Source organism: Halyomorpha halys, unplaced genomic scaffold (assembly GCF_000696795.3).
Source record: "Halyomorpha halys isolate HHAL.00 unplaced genomic scaffold, Hhal_1.1 Scaffold207.1, whole genome shotgun sequence".
NCBI classification, from domain to species: Eukaryota; Metazoa; Arthropoda; class Insecta; order Hemiptera; family Pentatomidae; genus Halyomorpha; species Halyomorpha halys.
In genome coordinates this window covers 1288592-1305531 of record NW_027104696.1, presented here as the reverse complement: position 1 = coordinate 1305531, position 16940 = coordinate 1288592, and the positions used below count along the sequence as shown (strand labels likewise).

Here is a 16940-nt window from a genome sequence, read left to right as displayed (position 1 = left end):
TTTTAAAATAAGAAATTAGAAATATTATTAATTTATTTGTTATTGAAAATAAAATTAACTCAAATATGATTTAATGTTTTAATCTATCTATTTGACTTTATTTTAGTCTCAGATTGACTGATAAGACGTGACTGGTGAGTGGCAGATTGAACCTTAGCGTACTCGTACAATAACTGCCCGTAAATATTAATTATATCTTTAACCGACAATTATTAAAATATCATTTAAAGGTCACATCAATTGATAGATGCTATGTAATATGTAATTCAAATTTTGAACAATTCATTAAAATATATAAAAGAATTAATAAAATTAAATTCTGTTGATTAAACCGAACACTGCTTTTCATCTTATAAAAATCAGTATTATGGCTAGAGCATGATTTGAAAGCTTTAAGCTACATTAAGATGTACAAAAGTATATATTTTTAAAAAATTTCATTTACAATTTTTTTGTAATCTGATAATATCTATACTAAAAATTCCTATAAGTTATTTATATTTACAAATAAATGTTTAAAAAAAAAAAAAAAGTGATAGCATCTATGACAAATGATCCGAATGTGTTATGATGTTTAGGACTAGATTACAAAATGGCTTATATACAGAACGTAATCAGCATTTAGTCCAGGAATTAAGGAATAATTTGGTAAATTTAATTAAAAATATATAATTTAAAAATAAGAATTCGGTTGCAGCTGTATGAAGATACTAATAGCTACCTCAATATTATGTATAATACTTTTAGAAATTAAAACCAATGTCTAATTTCCTTTTATAATTTAAAAGCTAGATTTGCTTGTCTATTTTAGTCCCTTCCAACTCAGACTTCCTGAAAATTTAAAATAATTTAGTACTTCGAGTATGTATTCAGAAATATTTGAGAGAATAATTCCTTTGTATTATAAAAAATTCATGACGTCAATCATAAATTCCTGAATCAATATGAATTTAAATATTCTTACATTGAAATGAGATTTGTTTGAGTGATGTAGAAATTAATATTTTCATCAAATAAATTACAATTAATAATTATTTCATAATAATGAAAGAAATGAAGGACATGTAATATTTCTGAGAACATTTTCAAAGTATAATAAAAAATATTAATTACAAAAAATAATGATTATAAGATTAATATATCCCTCCATTTACCATTTATTTTTAACTAGAATATTTAAATACTGTTCATAAGCAACATCAATATTCTTTTAAAGTGATGATATTTACGTTCAAGGAATAATACGGAATCAAAATAAAAGAATAATAATCTAATTAGGTAAGTTTAGGAGGAGAACAAAAAGAATATTTTAATTTTAAAGCTTCATCATACTAATTTTATAATATCATGTTATTATTTATCTATGAATTTTAGTTTCAAGTACCTCAGGGCCCACCTTAGAGAAAAAGGTTAGTTAGACGAAGAAGTCCGAGAAAGAATAAAATTGGCCACCAAATGCTTCTATTCACTAAAGGTTTGTTTCCTGGGAAGGAAAGAAGTTACGAAAAAGGTTAAAAAAGTAGCATATAAGACAATTTTTATTCCTACCTCAAGACATAAAAGCCAAATCTAAGCTGTGTAAATGAAGTACACAAAGAGGATAGAATGGAAAACACGAAGGAACAAGGTCAGGAATACTACAATAAGAAGTAACCTGGAAGTGAAACCAAGATTTCATACTTATTAAATTTGAAGATTGATTTCTTATTAGTAGTTTAATTTTTACTTAGCCACATTTTTCTTCTTAAAATTATTTTAAACATGGAGGGTCAACCTCTACAATATTTAATTGTATTAAACTATATTTAAGAGTTTCCTATACAACTTAATTGAATATAACGAATGCTCCGAGCAAATGGAGGGTATGAAAATGTTTCAATGATTTTACATAATATACTGAATCTTTTAACAGTATTTTTATTTTGTTATAAATTATAAAATGTTGACATGATAAATGTATTAATACTTAATTTTAAATAAATGAAAACTATGTTAAATAAAAGCTTGAAAATAACTCAATTCAGTCATTCAAGTCACTATACAAGGGAATGACAAGGAATGTACGTAATAAGAGTAATCAAAATTAATATATGTCTTATGGACTAAGTTTTTTTTTTTTATTACTCATAAAAAGGTGGGAAATTAAAAGAAGGTATTATTCAAGGCATATTTTTGTTGGTGAAGAAAAATACTAAGCTAATCTTGCTTTCGAATAAAAAAAAATACTTATAATAATTTAAAAAATGTAACTATTATTCTCCTGTGTAAAGGCAACACAATTAATTGTAATCATAAAAGCCAGTGGATATTCAAATATTGAAGGAAGAACTTTGATAAAAGCCTAAACACCATGTAAATAACAGATGGTAACCAAGACCTAGCTCAAAGCATTTTTTTAATAAGAGAACAAATTAAAGTAGCAAGCGGATTGCCACTTTGGTTTTATAAAATGGATCGTATAGGTTCATTCTGGGTGAGACTGAAGGGTGATTCAATTCAATGCTATCCATAGAAACTGTCAAGGCTCGTAGAGGTCATAGACAGAGTAATTTCTTCTTCTTTTTTTTTTTTTTTACGAATTTGTGTGGATAATGTTATATAAGAAGAATTAAATATTTATGATTTTAAATTTAAAAAATAGGTTTTTAACTTATAATTAATGAATGACCTGGGCAGAATAGTCTGCATAAGTAATTCTAAATTTAATGTGAGGAAGAAATTATAATTGAAGATGTTCTTGAGGATGGCTAAAATGGCCGAAACGTTGGACTGTTGAAAAATAAAAAGTGTTGAGACAAAAAAGGATACAAGTTTTGATTTATTTAATAAATAATAACTAATATTTAGGCCCAATTTAATTTTTAAAAAATAAATTTAGGCTGGTTTAGTTTCAAAATACTAAAGTAGTATTTCTAAGCCTAATTAAAATAAGTCAAACTAAAATTTGCATGAATATGACCTTTATTCATGAATGAATCATTGATATCGTTAATATCTTATCCATGACAATTTTAGTTTCATAGTTGCCCAACTCTGATAAATATATATATTTTATACTGAGATTTTACCGAATATTAACTTTTTATTTTGTATATTTTTAAAAACTAATTTCAGAAACAGGATCCAGTCTCACCTAGAATTACCTGAAAAGGACAGCTGCTTCATTTCGCAGATCAAATTTTTTTTCAAGAATTGCTAGATTCAGCTGCATATTGAAGACAATTACCAGAATATATAAAATTTTACCTATACAAAATGTGTATGAGTTTTATGAAAATAATAGTACAAATAAAAATTATTTAAGTCAGCACTAATCATACAGAGATCCAATCTGTTATTGACTATTGGGGTATGTCTTTGAAAACAGACTTGGTATTTATATTAATCGGAAACCACAGTTTGATTAGGCCTTTGTTAACATATCAAATTATTTCTCAAAATTAATCTAATTACTATTAATTTCATTTCATTTTTTTTGCAAATTAGTTTCAACTAAATGACCTATAAGGGATAAAAAATATTTTTAGAACTTTTTCTTTTAAACAATTCTTCAAATTCAAGATTACATGTGAAGATCTTTACCTTAACTGTTAACTACAAACATAATTCTAACCTTTACAGTTAAAAAATATGAGTAATTGATATCTAGGATACCTATATGCCTCGGAAGATAAACACATTTTATGAAACAAATAATGTGTGATCCTATACAATAACATGTAACAAACAAATTAATTCTGAGAGTGTGCCCTTCCTACATCAAAAAGAAGCTACATAATTTTACATTATCACATTTGAGTGTGTACCAAATAAGAACGAGAGTGACTACGCTGACTAACTATCAGTCCATCCCCTAGTTGCTCAAGTTGGCAAGGTTACTTAGGAAGTCTTCAGGAGTCAGGATATGAGAAGAACCTAAAATCAATGTTAACAACAATGTATCAGTTGACTTAACATTGGTTAATTACAACTGTAAAAATATTAATTACAACTGTAAATATTGAGGTTGGTGAATACATTCATAATTAAATGTTAGAATATCAATATATTCTTATTCATATTTATGAGAAATAATTCAATTAAATAATTTATAAGAGTGACTGAGAGATAAAGTTAGCAAGTGTTTTTTATAACTTTCTTGCAATTAGAGATCAAACCTCTACTACATATTTATACATTTTTCAAGTAGTACAGGAAAAATAGAATTATTTGATAAAAAATCCTAATGGCTAACAGATTTTCAAGCACATTTCCAGATCTTCAAGAAATTCAAGGTAGCTAGACTCTATTTCATAAGATTCTATTTTGTACACCCTCTATTCATTCAAGATTCATAGCCGTTGTAATTTTTTTATGGGAAGTGTATTTCAAAAATAAAACAGAAAGAATAACATTAAAAATGAAAACTAAACCTGACAATAATCAGTAAAAAAATTACAATTTAATAGTATAAATAAGAAATTAGTAATTGACAAAGTAAAGAACAATGAAAAAAGACTAAACTAAATTTTTAAAAATTTAAGTTATTAATTAATAAATAAAATAGATTTTAAACTGTTTTATAAAAATAAATAAAAATTGGAGTTGGCAAATAATTTAGGAAGTAACATGGACTTATATTTAAAAAAATAATAATTTAGATTTGATTTAACATACCTATTATGACCTCCCAATTTTTGACAGCATTGGTAACTTCATAGGCACATCGGATCTCGGAAAAGCTCATACCACCGATGATGAAAACAATGATACGAGGTACATTCTTCACAGTTTGCTGACCCTTGTCTTTATGCCAGTGTCCATATCGCACGCTGGAGGCAAAAAAATCAAAATTTCATGTTATGACATATTTTTAAATATCATAAATAACTACCCAAGTACAGTATATGGGGAAACAGAAAATTATCGTTCGAATATCGTACCTGGCGGGAGCATGATATCCTGAGGACGCAGCCCTACCAGCCAGGAAGGGGAAATGTTTCAGGTCGAGCTTGTCATCTATGCAATCCTCCATGAGATCCTTGATCACAGGTGTCCAACGAGACATCTGGTATGTTTGCTCAGTAATACGCTCCTTACGAGGAGGCACATATGGCTTTTTGATACGAGTACCCTAAGGGAAGAACAAATATATTTAACATACAATAGCTTCAAAGTTTCAATAAATAACACAGGTCAACATGAATTTTGGGTTTAGGTTCTAGATAACAAATTTTAATTACTTCTACATAACTAATATAAGAAAAAATGGTTTTGTCAGATAAAATTGGGTTTTGTAGATAGAAACTACAATAGAATGATACTTAATATTTTAAGCGTAGTTGCACCATTTTCTCAATTGATACTAAATAATTAAAAAATTATACACCTGACAGAACCACTTTCAACCATATCACTAAAACCATTTTCAACTGAAATGCAAAATTTTTGCTTCAAAAATCTCCAGGAATGGGACTTAAGAGAGAGAACAACAGCCTATTGACACAACTTGATCAAAGGCACTTCACCGCTTGCCCAGTGTTTTTGATTAGAGCATCAACTAATCTAACCAGGGTATTTATTATAATGTAATAATTTTTTTTTCTATGTCAAAGGAGCCATTTCTGCCATGTTGTTTCGATCAGCCCAATATAATTTAAATATGTAATAATTATAAGCACATCTATATGAAACATTCTTTTATTTTTTCATCAATAATACCATGCTATAAGCTCAATTAAATTGAGCTTATAGCATGGTATTATTGATGAAAAAATAAAAGAATGTTTCATCAATAATACCCATTCTTTTATTTTTTCATCAATAATACCATGCTATAAGCTCAATTAAATTGAAGTTATTCTTTTCCTAATACTGCATATTGTAGTAGTAATGCTGAATATTGTAATTTAGATTTTAGATACATTTTGATTTTTTTATTTTACTTAAGTTTTGTGTTATTTATTTGTTTATTTTTTTATGTACATATATATCTTCTCCTGTGATTTAATTTCGTGGAAATATCTAAAATTATTCAAAAAGAGCATATTAATTTTATTGAAAAATTCTCTCTTGGTTTATCTTAATTTTGGTTTATTTTTCACCAGTATATACCTGAGAAGGGCAATATTCAACTAGGGTGGAGTTTGTTACCCTAAGAACCTCTTAACATTCCTATTGTTATAATTCAAGAAGAGTTATATTGTTAAAAAAAATTACTTACATCAACAACAACATTTAGGCCAAGATTTCCTAGATTGACAATGGCCTGTTTCTCATGTGGCTGGATCTGAGCGTGTTGGACAAGTTTGTTCAAGTTCTCTTCGGAAATACCATTCTTGGACAGGGTATACAGGAGGATGATTCTCATCTTGTCATAATTAGAGACAGATTGGTCGAGGAGTATAGGAACAATATTTCTCATGTGGTCCTTAATACGTTCTCCTTCGGCATCAGTACCCATTGCCAAATCCTACAAAAAAAAAATAAATAAACTAATTGCTACCATACCTCATCCCATAGATTTTATTCTCAAATGATAAATTACAAACTTTGAAATACGGGCAATTACCTGCCCAATAGAAAAATCCAGAGAAAAATCATTTCCAGAAAATGCAATTTTAACAAAAGAAAATATGAGTATATGTTGCTTATTAGAATTAATTATAGAACATCTAGAAGAAAAAAAAAAGAATTTATTTTGAATGTATTCTAAAGATAGCACCTAGACTGGGATTTCTTTCTCCACTGGATTTCCTGACAATTCCAAAACTACCATTGGGGTTGTCATTAAGTAACCTCAATCAACTGAACAATCTATTTAATATGCCAAATACAAAATTAATTTTTTTTTATAGATTATCATAGTTTAGGCCTTGGCAGATTTTGGAAGACCTATGTACTTGGCAGAGTTTTTAAATGTAAAGTTGTGTAACTACACAATTATATTTGAAAAAAATAAATAAAAAGAAAATTTTTAATTATAACAAACAAGATTATTTTTTCATTTCCTGTATGAATAAAAAAAAGTTTTGGTAGAGAGAAAGCTAGCAAAAAAAAAAAAATTTAAAAACCTGTTATATACAAATTAGAGTTTTTCACGTTTATTATCAAATTTGCTGAAGTGGAGTAAATGACTTTGGTAGTCAAACCCTTTGGTTGATAGAAAACATAAATATTCTTCAAAAATCATCAACAGTTTGGATAAAAAGGACATGGAAAAAACCAAAGCTTGATCTATTTTTAGTTAAATATTGAAATGAGGAATTCGAGATGAACATAAAACCCTTACCTGTTCAACTTTGCATAGTTTATCAACATGCCCTTGGTAAGCATTCATGCAGTCTTCTGCGAGGTGTAAATGAGTAGAATATTTGCTAAGTTCTTTCTGATACTGTGGCATCTTTTTGATCATTTGGCTGAGGTCCCTCATGGACTGTTTGTCTCCTTGTGGCATCCGCTTCGACTCTGTGAATTTCTTCAAATTCTTTGTGACATTCCTGGAATGAAAGATGAAAGGATAAAGTACTTTTCCAATTAAATTAATTTAAAAATGTAATAATTCATAACATAAAAAAATTAGATGGATAACTCTTGTGTAGATCACAAAACAAGATTTTTAGTAAAGTATAAAAATTAGTAACCATTTTCTGAGTGATTAATGAGGTCTGACAGGTGCTTCTGAAGTCCAGTTTGATCTAGAATGAGGATAAACTGACAAGCTAAGTAAGACATATGTAAAGTGCATGCGTCAGTTTGAGGGAAAAAGCTATAACCTCTGTACAACCTACAGTTGTAACATCACCAGTTGTGTAGAAATATTTTGAGCTCAATAATAATAATCGGATTTGCACAGTTTTAGTAAATGTGATGGCTAAAAATGACCTTCCACCTCATTCTTGTTTATTCTCCATCGTTTCAGCCTTAGGTAATTATCAAGGAGACTTATAATTGATGTATTCAAGTTTTAAATTTTTTCTGTTGCAGGCTATTGTGCCCAAGTTGATTCATTTACATTTATATTCTTATTTCATTTACTTTAGCTCTTCAACGTTATGCTTTTTTGTTATCAGACACTAGCAAACAAAACCTGTTCTGCAAATTAGTATAAATGTTTATGAATCAACTGGGGCATAATATCTTAGAATATAAAAATTTTAAAACTTTGATACATTAATTTTAGAAGTCTCCTTGATAATGGTCTCAGGACTGAACCATTGGAGAAGAATAAAGATAGTGAGAGGAAAGGATCATAAGAAATTTGTGATCAAATTTTCATTTTTCAAGATATTTTTAATTTATTAAAATAAAAATCAACTTACAAATTAGTACATGAGAACAAAATTATGTAAAACAAACCAAAATGTTACAACAGAAAGTCAAGATGGTAAGATAAGTCTGATTATGTTAAAGGAGAAAGATTCTCCCTCCTTGAGTATCTTGTCCACCACAGCTCTGTTTGCAAGGTTCTTCAACTTGTTAAGCTATAAATGACATTAATCAGGGGAGAATTCATGTGGTTAGAGTACAGAGCTAACCATATCTTTCACGAATACATTTAAAGTTGATAATCATGCACCTCAATCTAAGCTTGTGCACCTAAGTACAGTTTATACACAATATTTATTTAAATTAAAATATGTACCCCATTTTGTCTTCAATATATACTTAATCCTCTTATGTACTATTCAAAAAATATTTTTTCAATACCACTTTCCTCTAGCTGTTTAAATGCCTCTTTCTTTCTTTTTAAGGAAAATATAAAATAAAATCAATAAAACAAAGAAAAGAGAACAAACAAAAGGCTCACTGTGAGACAACAGCAATATGCTGATGGCGCAGTTCTACCCACAGTTCATCGTTTTCATCCAACAAAACTTCTTTCTCAGGAGCTCCAGCAGTAGCTTCATACCTTGAAAAAAAGAACAAAAAAATATTTTTCCTCATAGAACAATAACAATACATAAATATTATAACAACATTAACAATAAACACAATATTATAACAACAATGACAATAAAGACCATGAAACTATAGACAAAAAAAAAGTTGATATTAATTGAGTTGGCCAGTTGCAAAACTTGTTGGACCAAGGTTCGTTATTTTCTCAAATCAGTACTAGTCCTAAATTTGGTGTAGTTTTTGTGTCATTGGAAATTTTTTTTTTTCAGATTTACTGAGTTTAGCTACTTTATATTAAGTTCCTAAGGATAAAAAAAACCTGAATGGCAGAAACAGGCATGAAGATTTAAAACAAAAAAAATTTAATAAAATGGATATAACTAGGTGTGAGGTCAGCAAAATGGATTCACATAGGTTTGGAGCTTTATAAGGTTTTCAAAGTTCATCAAAGCAAAATTTGGAACTAAAATCTTAATTTTGATATTTTTCAATTTAACGAGTTTTGCAATTGGGCAGCTCAGTTATAAATAGAGCATTCCACCGTAACTTTATTTATTTATTTTAGTTCTGTTTTACCATAAGATATATCATCTCAACCTACTTACTGATATCAAAATGTGTTAACTCAATCTACTTACTTGTATACATCGTTCTCGATAGGAAGCAGATCGTAGGCCATCGCCTGAAGAGTGAGCTCATGCAGGAGGGGAGAGACTGCATCAAAACCCCGATCTAGAATCAACAATTGGGACCGAGACTTCTCAGGTCCTTCGCCCATTGTAGGTTCGTCAGCTTTGTAGGCATCTAATTTCTGCTGCACTATCTGAGCTAATTCTACATTTTTATCAAAATCACTGGAAATCAAATTTAAAAAAAGATTAATATAAATATAGATTATTTATATTAAAGTATTTAAACATAATATATTCAGAATGTCTACAAGGGTATGTAACAATATAATGTATTAATGTAACACAATTTAATTCTTAAGTATTAATATAAATCTAGTTATAATGGGACTGTAAAAAAAAGAAAATAATAATAAGCATAGTAAACCCAAGACAAGAATGATATCATTTTTACTGTGTAAACAAAAAACTAATTATCCGGAGGCCTACACACCTCCTGTATCTGACAGATGGATATTCACCAAGCGTGGCACACAATGTGGCTATTTGTTCTGCAATACGTTCCATATTTGCAAGTCTGCTATTACTCAATGTTGGGTTGTAGAAGCACTGGAACGTTTCAGGAGCATCCAGCGAGAACACCTATTGTGTAAATGGAAAATTCACAATTAAAATCCTTTGAATATATAAACTAGTAAGTTAGAAATAAAAAATACTTTTAAACACCCATTTCTTCTGTGATAATTGATTATCATTATTATATATATGTAAATAATATGAAGAGAAAAAAGGAGGTATTTTTTTTTCAGTTCCTATACTTTTTGAAGTGATCACTTTGTTTTGGAACATATAGATTTAATAATTAAAACATTAGAAATCACTTCGTCAATTTTAACTAATAAAATGTTCAACATTTAGGTTAAAACGCCATTCTCAGGAACAAATTTCACAGACAAACACAAACATTCACAGACTCAAACTTCATAACCTCCAATATTATGGAAATTTGAGTCTGTGAGTTAGGGAACACATGATAATATTGGGAAGATACAGTAGGGCAGGGGAGAAGAGGTTAACAATGGATGTAATGTATGAACGTAGAGTTTGTAATGCAGTAGTAGGGTAATTTTTTATAGACAGCACACATGTGTCATAAGTATATATCATTGGGACTGTGCTAACACATTACAACCCCCTAAGGTGGATTGGAAATAGCAGTATAAACTGTATATAAAATGGGATCCAGGATACTACTTCGACGGACTGAGAAAAGAGAGATGAGTAGGGTAGGTTATGATTTACTTTAAAGGTTCCATCAAAGAGGTAGGAGCAGATTAATAGGAAATATGAAGGCCAGATTTAGTCAAAAGCTTCTTCAATGTTGAGAAAGATTTCCGTGCAGTACATCCCATGCTCCAATATGAGAGATATGACATACACCATACGATGACAATGTCATATAGAAGAATGATATGTTCTAAATCCAAACTGGTGCTGAGGAATAACATGATTTGAATCAAGGATTTGATAGATGTTGTAATAGGAGTTTTTCAGGATTTTGCCCACAAAAGGCAGAAGGGAAATAGGGCAGTAATGGATATTCAAGCGGCTTGGAGGGTTTGGTTTGGGAAACATTTTTATTATAGATATTTTCCATTGGATGAGAAAATAGGTGGATCAGAGAGTAATATAGGTAAGGAAGGAATACGATAGCTTTGCAAGGGAGCAATTATCTATATTTGTCATTTTTTCATTTATATATAAATTTTTTAATTGCAATTATGCCATACTCCAACAAATCTGAACTCATCAACTACTAATAGTAGTAGTAAATAATTTCCAATTAAAAAATTTATATTTAAATGAAAAAATGACAATTATAAATTAATTTTGACAAAATATTTCATATTTGAATTGAGAAATAAAAGTTTAAATTAAAAAAAAAAAAAAAAGAGTATCCAGACTATCAGTGCAAAAGAAATCTTAAATATGCATTCTTACATCTACTTAATTACTTAAAAGTTACCATCATATTTGCATTTATTTCATAAATGATTTATACATAACAAATAAAGAAAAAACAAAACAATGAAATCAGGATTATTAAAAGATTATGAAATGATTGTGTACTACGAAAATGTTAAAAAAAAGTAGCTCTAGTAGAAACCATCTAAGTGAAAAGCAAATAAAACTTCAAATTAAAGAGTTTCTACATAAATTCAAGTGAATGGCTTTAGAATAGTATAATACAATATAGTAACCAATGATTAAAATAAAGGCCAAAAATAATAGCTCTTTATAATAAAAGAAAAAAAATGAAAAATAGAGAACATTTGGAGAACTCCCTCTAACTAAAGCTTATATATAACTAACAATAAATGGTCCAAAGTTTGACCCAATTAACATTTTTTTAATTGATTGAAGAAGATGGGAGGGGGGAGGGGGGGAGGGGAGGGAGGTGTGGTCAGCAAAGGAACAACATATATAAACAAAAAAATATTTATTTATGCCGACGTTTCGACCTGATTTTCAGGTCTACATCAGGGAGTTGTAGGCAGAAATCAGAAACGTCGGCATAAATAAATATTTTTTTGTTTATTTATGCCGACGTTTCGACCTGATTTTCAGGTCTTCATCAGGGAGTTGTAGGCAGAGATCAGAAACGTCGGCATAAATAAATATTTTTTTGTTTACTTATGTTGTTTCTTTGCTGACCGCACCCCCCGACCATCTTCTTCAATCAGTAATCTATGGTCAACTATATACAACTCATTAACAATTTTTTAGTTTTGGTGTATAAGAGCTTTTGTTAAGAATCAAGGACTGAGTCTTTGATAGCAAACCATTAAATCTAAAGAATTTTATTAAAGATTACTACGATATTTATCTTATTTCCTATATAGAGTTCATATGAGTTTACAGTCCTAATATGAAATTGTAATATAAGTTGTAACATAGAATAATAATAAATAATAAAATGTTTCATCGTGAACCCTCAAACATCGTTAAATGCATTACAATTTGCAATAAAGTTCCTCATGCACAACAATAATAAAGTGAATAATTTAGGTTATTTCAATATAATAGCTACATCAAAAATTAAAGTAAATGTGCATTAGAACAAAAAGCAAAGTTTTAAAGCAATTCATAAACATTTAGGCACATGCTAAATAGAAAAAAAACTAGACATAAGAATAATGAAATAAAAGATATTAAAGATTACAAAACAGAGACAAAATATTAATGGAAGAAAATCAACATGCATAATCTAAACAACAATTGTTTAAGGTGAACTGATATAGAACAAGGACAGACCTGGCTCTCATACGGCAAAAAAGCAATGTTGATCTCTTTCAGCGTTTTAATCTTTCTCGATGCGTACGATTTGCACAGCTCATTAAACAGTTCCTCCTGACATACTGGCGGGAAAAAAATCATTTAACTCAAAACTACTCTCACAAATTTAGAATTAAAGTGATAGTCATACTATTCTAATAATATTAATATCTCTTAATCCCAGTCAGACATTAAGCCTCTGCAATATGCTTGTTGCTTTTAAAAAAAAAGATGGAAAGACTTGGAAAATTTGTTAATTTTAAGCAATCTTTCACCACAAACAGTTATGGAAGATGTTGCCAAGGGATTAGATTAAAGAATAGGTAAGAAAATAAGCTTTGTTATTTTTTGGTGTTAGTCATGTTAGACGGCAGAGAGTGGGTTAACAATACCCAAAAAATAATGCATACCTGCTGCTCATACGGAATAAATGCTATATTTATCTCCTTCAAAGTCTTTATAAACCTAGCGATTCTCGCATGACACAGGGTGTCAAATAAAGGGTTTGGACATGCTGTAATCATTTCCACAAGTACAAGTGATGAAATTATAAAAAAGTACATTAACTAAGACTAAAGATTCATTGAGGCATTGAGGACCAGAGTGGACTCTTCATGTTTTGGTAAAAATTGAATTTGAATTGTTAAAGGATCTGTTGGTTATATAAAGAATTTTATCAATTTCGATATCACTAAGGAAACATTGCCAGTTTAACAGATAGTCCAATATGTCTTCGATGTCAAGTTCACGGTGCAAGAGTAGATCAAGTGGCTTAGTCACTTTGTTACAGCCAACTTCTATATAATATGTAATTTCACACTGAATTGCAAGGATTCATTTTCAAAACTAGTCCGAAGTAGTTTGCTAAAAGTTATATTACAATCTTCCATCAAAACAATTTAAATCAAAATCAAAGATGGAAATGTTGGTCCACTCTGGTTCTCAACACCTTCAGTTTTATAAATAATAAAATAAATAAATTTCCATAGTTACGCAGAACATATTTATTCCACAAACATACAACTTTCTTTCATCTGGTAGAGTTTTTTTTAATACACTGGTATAAACTAATAATTAACAGTAGCAAATAGTTGAAAAAGTCATTTATAACATTTAATCAGATTAAGATCAACCTTTTTGGTTTAAAAATTCTGCGTATGTAGATTGTATTGGATATTTTTTTGAATAACAATGGCAAAATAAAGATAATATGATAGAAAAAATAAGGCTTGTGGCTCAAGAAAGAACATGATTACTCATTTTCGGCATTGAACTTAAATAACCAGTTTAAAAAACACTCAGAATCAACCAATAAAAAATACAGTCAAAATTCAATAATTTAAAGTTAAATGTAGCTTGAACTGATATTAAGTTATAAAATCTTCGAGATATTGAATTTTTTTGTATAATCAAATATACTGAAAATTTATTTTGAATTATCATATTATCTATGAAGTATATACATGGATCAACTATTTCAATTGTTTCAAATCCTGCACCCTTTCTTCAGGATGCTTAAATCTCATGCGTCGCTAACATATATTTCAGTGTTAAATCCAAATGGATTTCTATATGATAAATTTAAAAAATAAGAAATCAAATTTTACCAACCCCCGGTCAAGAATTATGGACCGTTATGACAGAAGATATGAAATATTTCTTAGCTATTTTATTTGTTGAAAACTATATTAGGTTAATCCCACAACTATAATTCTGGTTTAGTATAAAATATAGTGAAGATATTATCAATTTTATTTGAAAGCCAGAACTCACAGTAATGAACAATTGCTTTTTTTCCCCTTTATTATGTAAAACAGAAGAATTCTGCTTAATCAGTCCCCACTTAACTGGCAGGGTAATGTTAAATATTATTATTGACATATCATTAACAACAATAAAAAACTAAATAATAATAAATAAAAATTAGTACAAAATTAATAAATACATCAAGACAATAGATAAGATTAATTACCTTCAGTGAAATAGACATGGGCTGCTTTGTACATGATACGATTTGGTGAGGCGAAATCGTTCATGAGTGCATGTACAGATTTTTCACTCGGTGTTATTAAATAAACAGATTCCATGGTTGGAAGTGGTTCCCTCTTTTTATTTATGTCTTCAACAACTACAAAATAAAAAATGACAGTTTTTAATGCATTAATAGTTATTTTATTCTCGATAAATAGTGGAGTCCAGAACTATTTGGCATAAAAGATTATCAGCCATTCAGTTTCTAAAATCTACCACATTGACTTTAGAGCCATGTCATGTTGAGGTAGTTACAAGATTATTTATTATCTTGCATTATCCACTATTGTTTCAGTTTGATTGGATTTACTGATGTGGAAAGAGGAACAATTTTCTGTTTTTATACTAGGTAAGTTTTTTTTTATGAACACTAAATTTTGATTCGATAAAGCTGTAGAACCTTTGTGATATTTCCAATAACTATTTATGATAGTGTGACTAATTGTGATTCCATGTGTTAGCAATACTAATATTTCGTAATTATTTAGTTCGACGACATCTGAAGTATCATCAAGTAACCACTTGTCTGTATTTATTACTATAAAAAAGAGAACAACAAATAAATCAATTAGTGGAATTTATTTGTACAGGGACCACTTATTTGTGTGAATAGTAAAATAGGAATCTAACAAATAAATAAACCTGTATTTTTATTTTTTCTGTTTTTTTACCACTTAAAACTATTTTTTCAAGTCTATATGCAGGAAAAAAGTGAAGAAAAGCTGAAATTCTCAATAACACCACAGTTAAAAATTCATTGGCTATTAAACGAAATAAAAGAAAAAATAAATCGGCAGAAAACAAGACAAAGAGGCTAAACAATGCAAAGAAATAGAATAAATGGCCAAATAAAAAGAAATTAAAATTTCCAACAATCAAATTAAAGACTGAAGAATTCTCACATGCCGAGAGTGAGGATAGGCGCTACAGCTGAAGATGAAACTCTCCTTTGCAGACTTAGTTTTGATCTAGATTTGCTCGGAGACTTCCTCAAGTCTTCTCATCAGAGCAAATCTAAGCCTTTTTAAGATATTACTGAATCTTAAAAGAACATAATAAATGAAAAAGGACTAAAATAAGGCTGAAGGTTGTATAAATTCTCAATCATTCATTCATGTAGCTAACTTACAATAAGTTCTGGTTAATCCATCTTGCTAATATACAGGGAAGATTGTTGACCTTGCTCAAGGACGTAATAATTTTTGTGTAACATCAATGATAGAGAACTATAAAAACTTTAGAGAGCTGGAAGTATAGGATAGTTTTTGGCATATAAACAGCAAAATATTACATAAACTTGAACTTTTTAAAATTCTGAAATCTAGTCAATATTATTTGCTGCAAAAGTAAAGCCATAACACAAATTTATTCATTCAAAATTTTCTAACTATGTTCAATTTTTAACAGAGTTCCAAGTTACTGTTCACACCGTATTAATAAAATTAAATACTTTTTGTCATGAATTACAATGTGTATGCAAAATTAACCCATATGTGGGGCTTATTGACACAACTGATTGAAGACTTCAAGGAAAATATTTTTTTCGAGGTTCAGAACATCTTTTTTCAATAATAGCTCTTGTACAGATTGATAGCCGAGGAAATAATCTGTCAGTTGCAAATTTTAAAGCCATCATTAGTACCACAAAGAAAAATAGAAAAAATCGACAACCAAAATCTATGCCAACTCACCGCAGTCTCCCCAATGTTTGGTTCTCTGTAAAGAAAAAAATAAATAACATAAAAATTAAATAAAATAAAAAACTCACTTGTCAATCCCTCTGCAGAAATTTCATGCATTTTACAGCAGGCAGAGATCATCCGCATTGCTAACTGATCCACAACAAGAACTCTCCATTCAACTTCTTTACCTTTTTTCTTTTGCCTGATCGCATCGTTCATAATTTCTGAAATGTTATTAAAAATTAATATACTGTAAGTATAACCACAAATAAATCTTATATATCACAAATATTAAAACTTTTTCCAAGTTCACAAGGTATATAAAATGCTATATTATAATAAATAACTTTATAAATAAGCTAAAATAAAAGATTATATTATT

At 28.9% G+C, this 16940-nt stretch overlaps 1 protein-coding gene across 3 annotated transcripts in view; it reads right to left on the bottom strand.

Moving 5' to 3' along the window:
• Nucleotides 1-692: 692 nt before the first annotated feature.
• Nucleotides 693-16940, bottom strand: part of Rop (Syntaxin-binding protein Rop) — a 52737-nt gene continuing 36489 nt past the window's right edge. Inside the window, exons 2-13 of one of the 3 annotated variants that reach the window (XM_014418689.2) lie at nt 16645-16782; nt 14818-14973; nt 13256-13359; nt 10003-10151; nt 9519-9734; nt 8789-8890; nt 7271-7478; nt 6203-6451; nt 4923-5113; nt 4657-4811; nt 3807-3915; nt 693-831 (exon numbers count right to left, since the gene is read on the bottom strand). In XM_014418689.2, coding sequence (XP_014274175.1) covers nt 3854-3915; nt 4657-4811; nt 4923-5113; nt 6203-6451; nt 7271-7478; nt 8789-8890; nt 9519-9734; nt 10003-10151; nt 13256-13359; nt 14818-14973; nt 16645-16782 — 1730 coding nt within the window. In that variant the 3' untranslated portion in view covers nt 693-831; nt 3807-3853. Of the gene's footprint in view, nt 832-3570; nt 3916-4656; nt 4812-4922; nt 5114-6202; nt 6452-7270; nt 7479-8788; nt 8891-9518; nt 9735-10002; nt 10152-12824; nt 12929-13255; nt 13360-14817; nt 14974-16644; nt 16783-16940 lie in introns of those variants that run through there. The other 2 variants (XM_067051352.1, XM_014418690.2) reach the window with 2 other exon arrangements.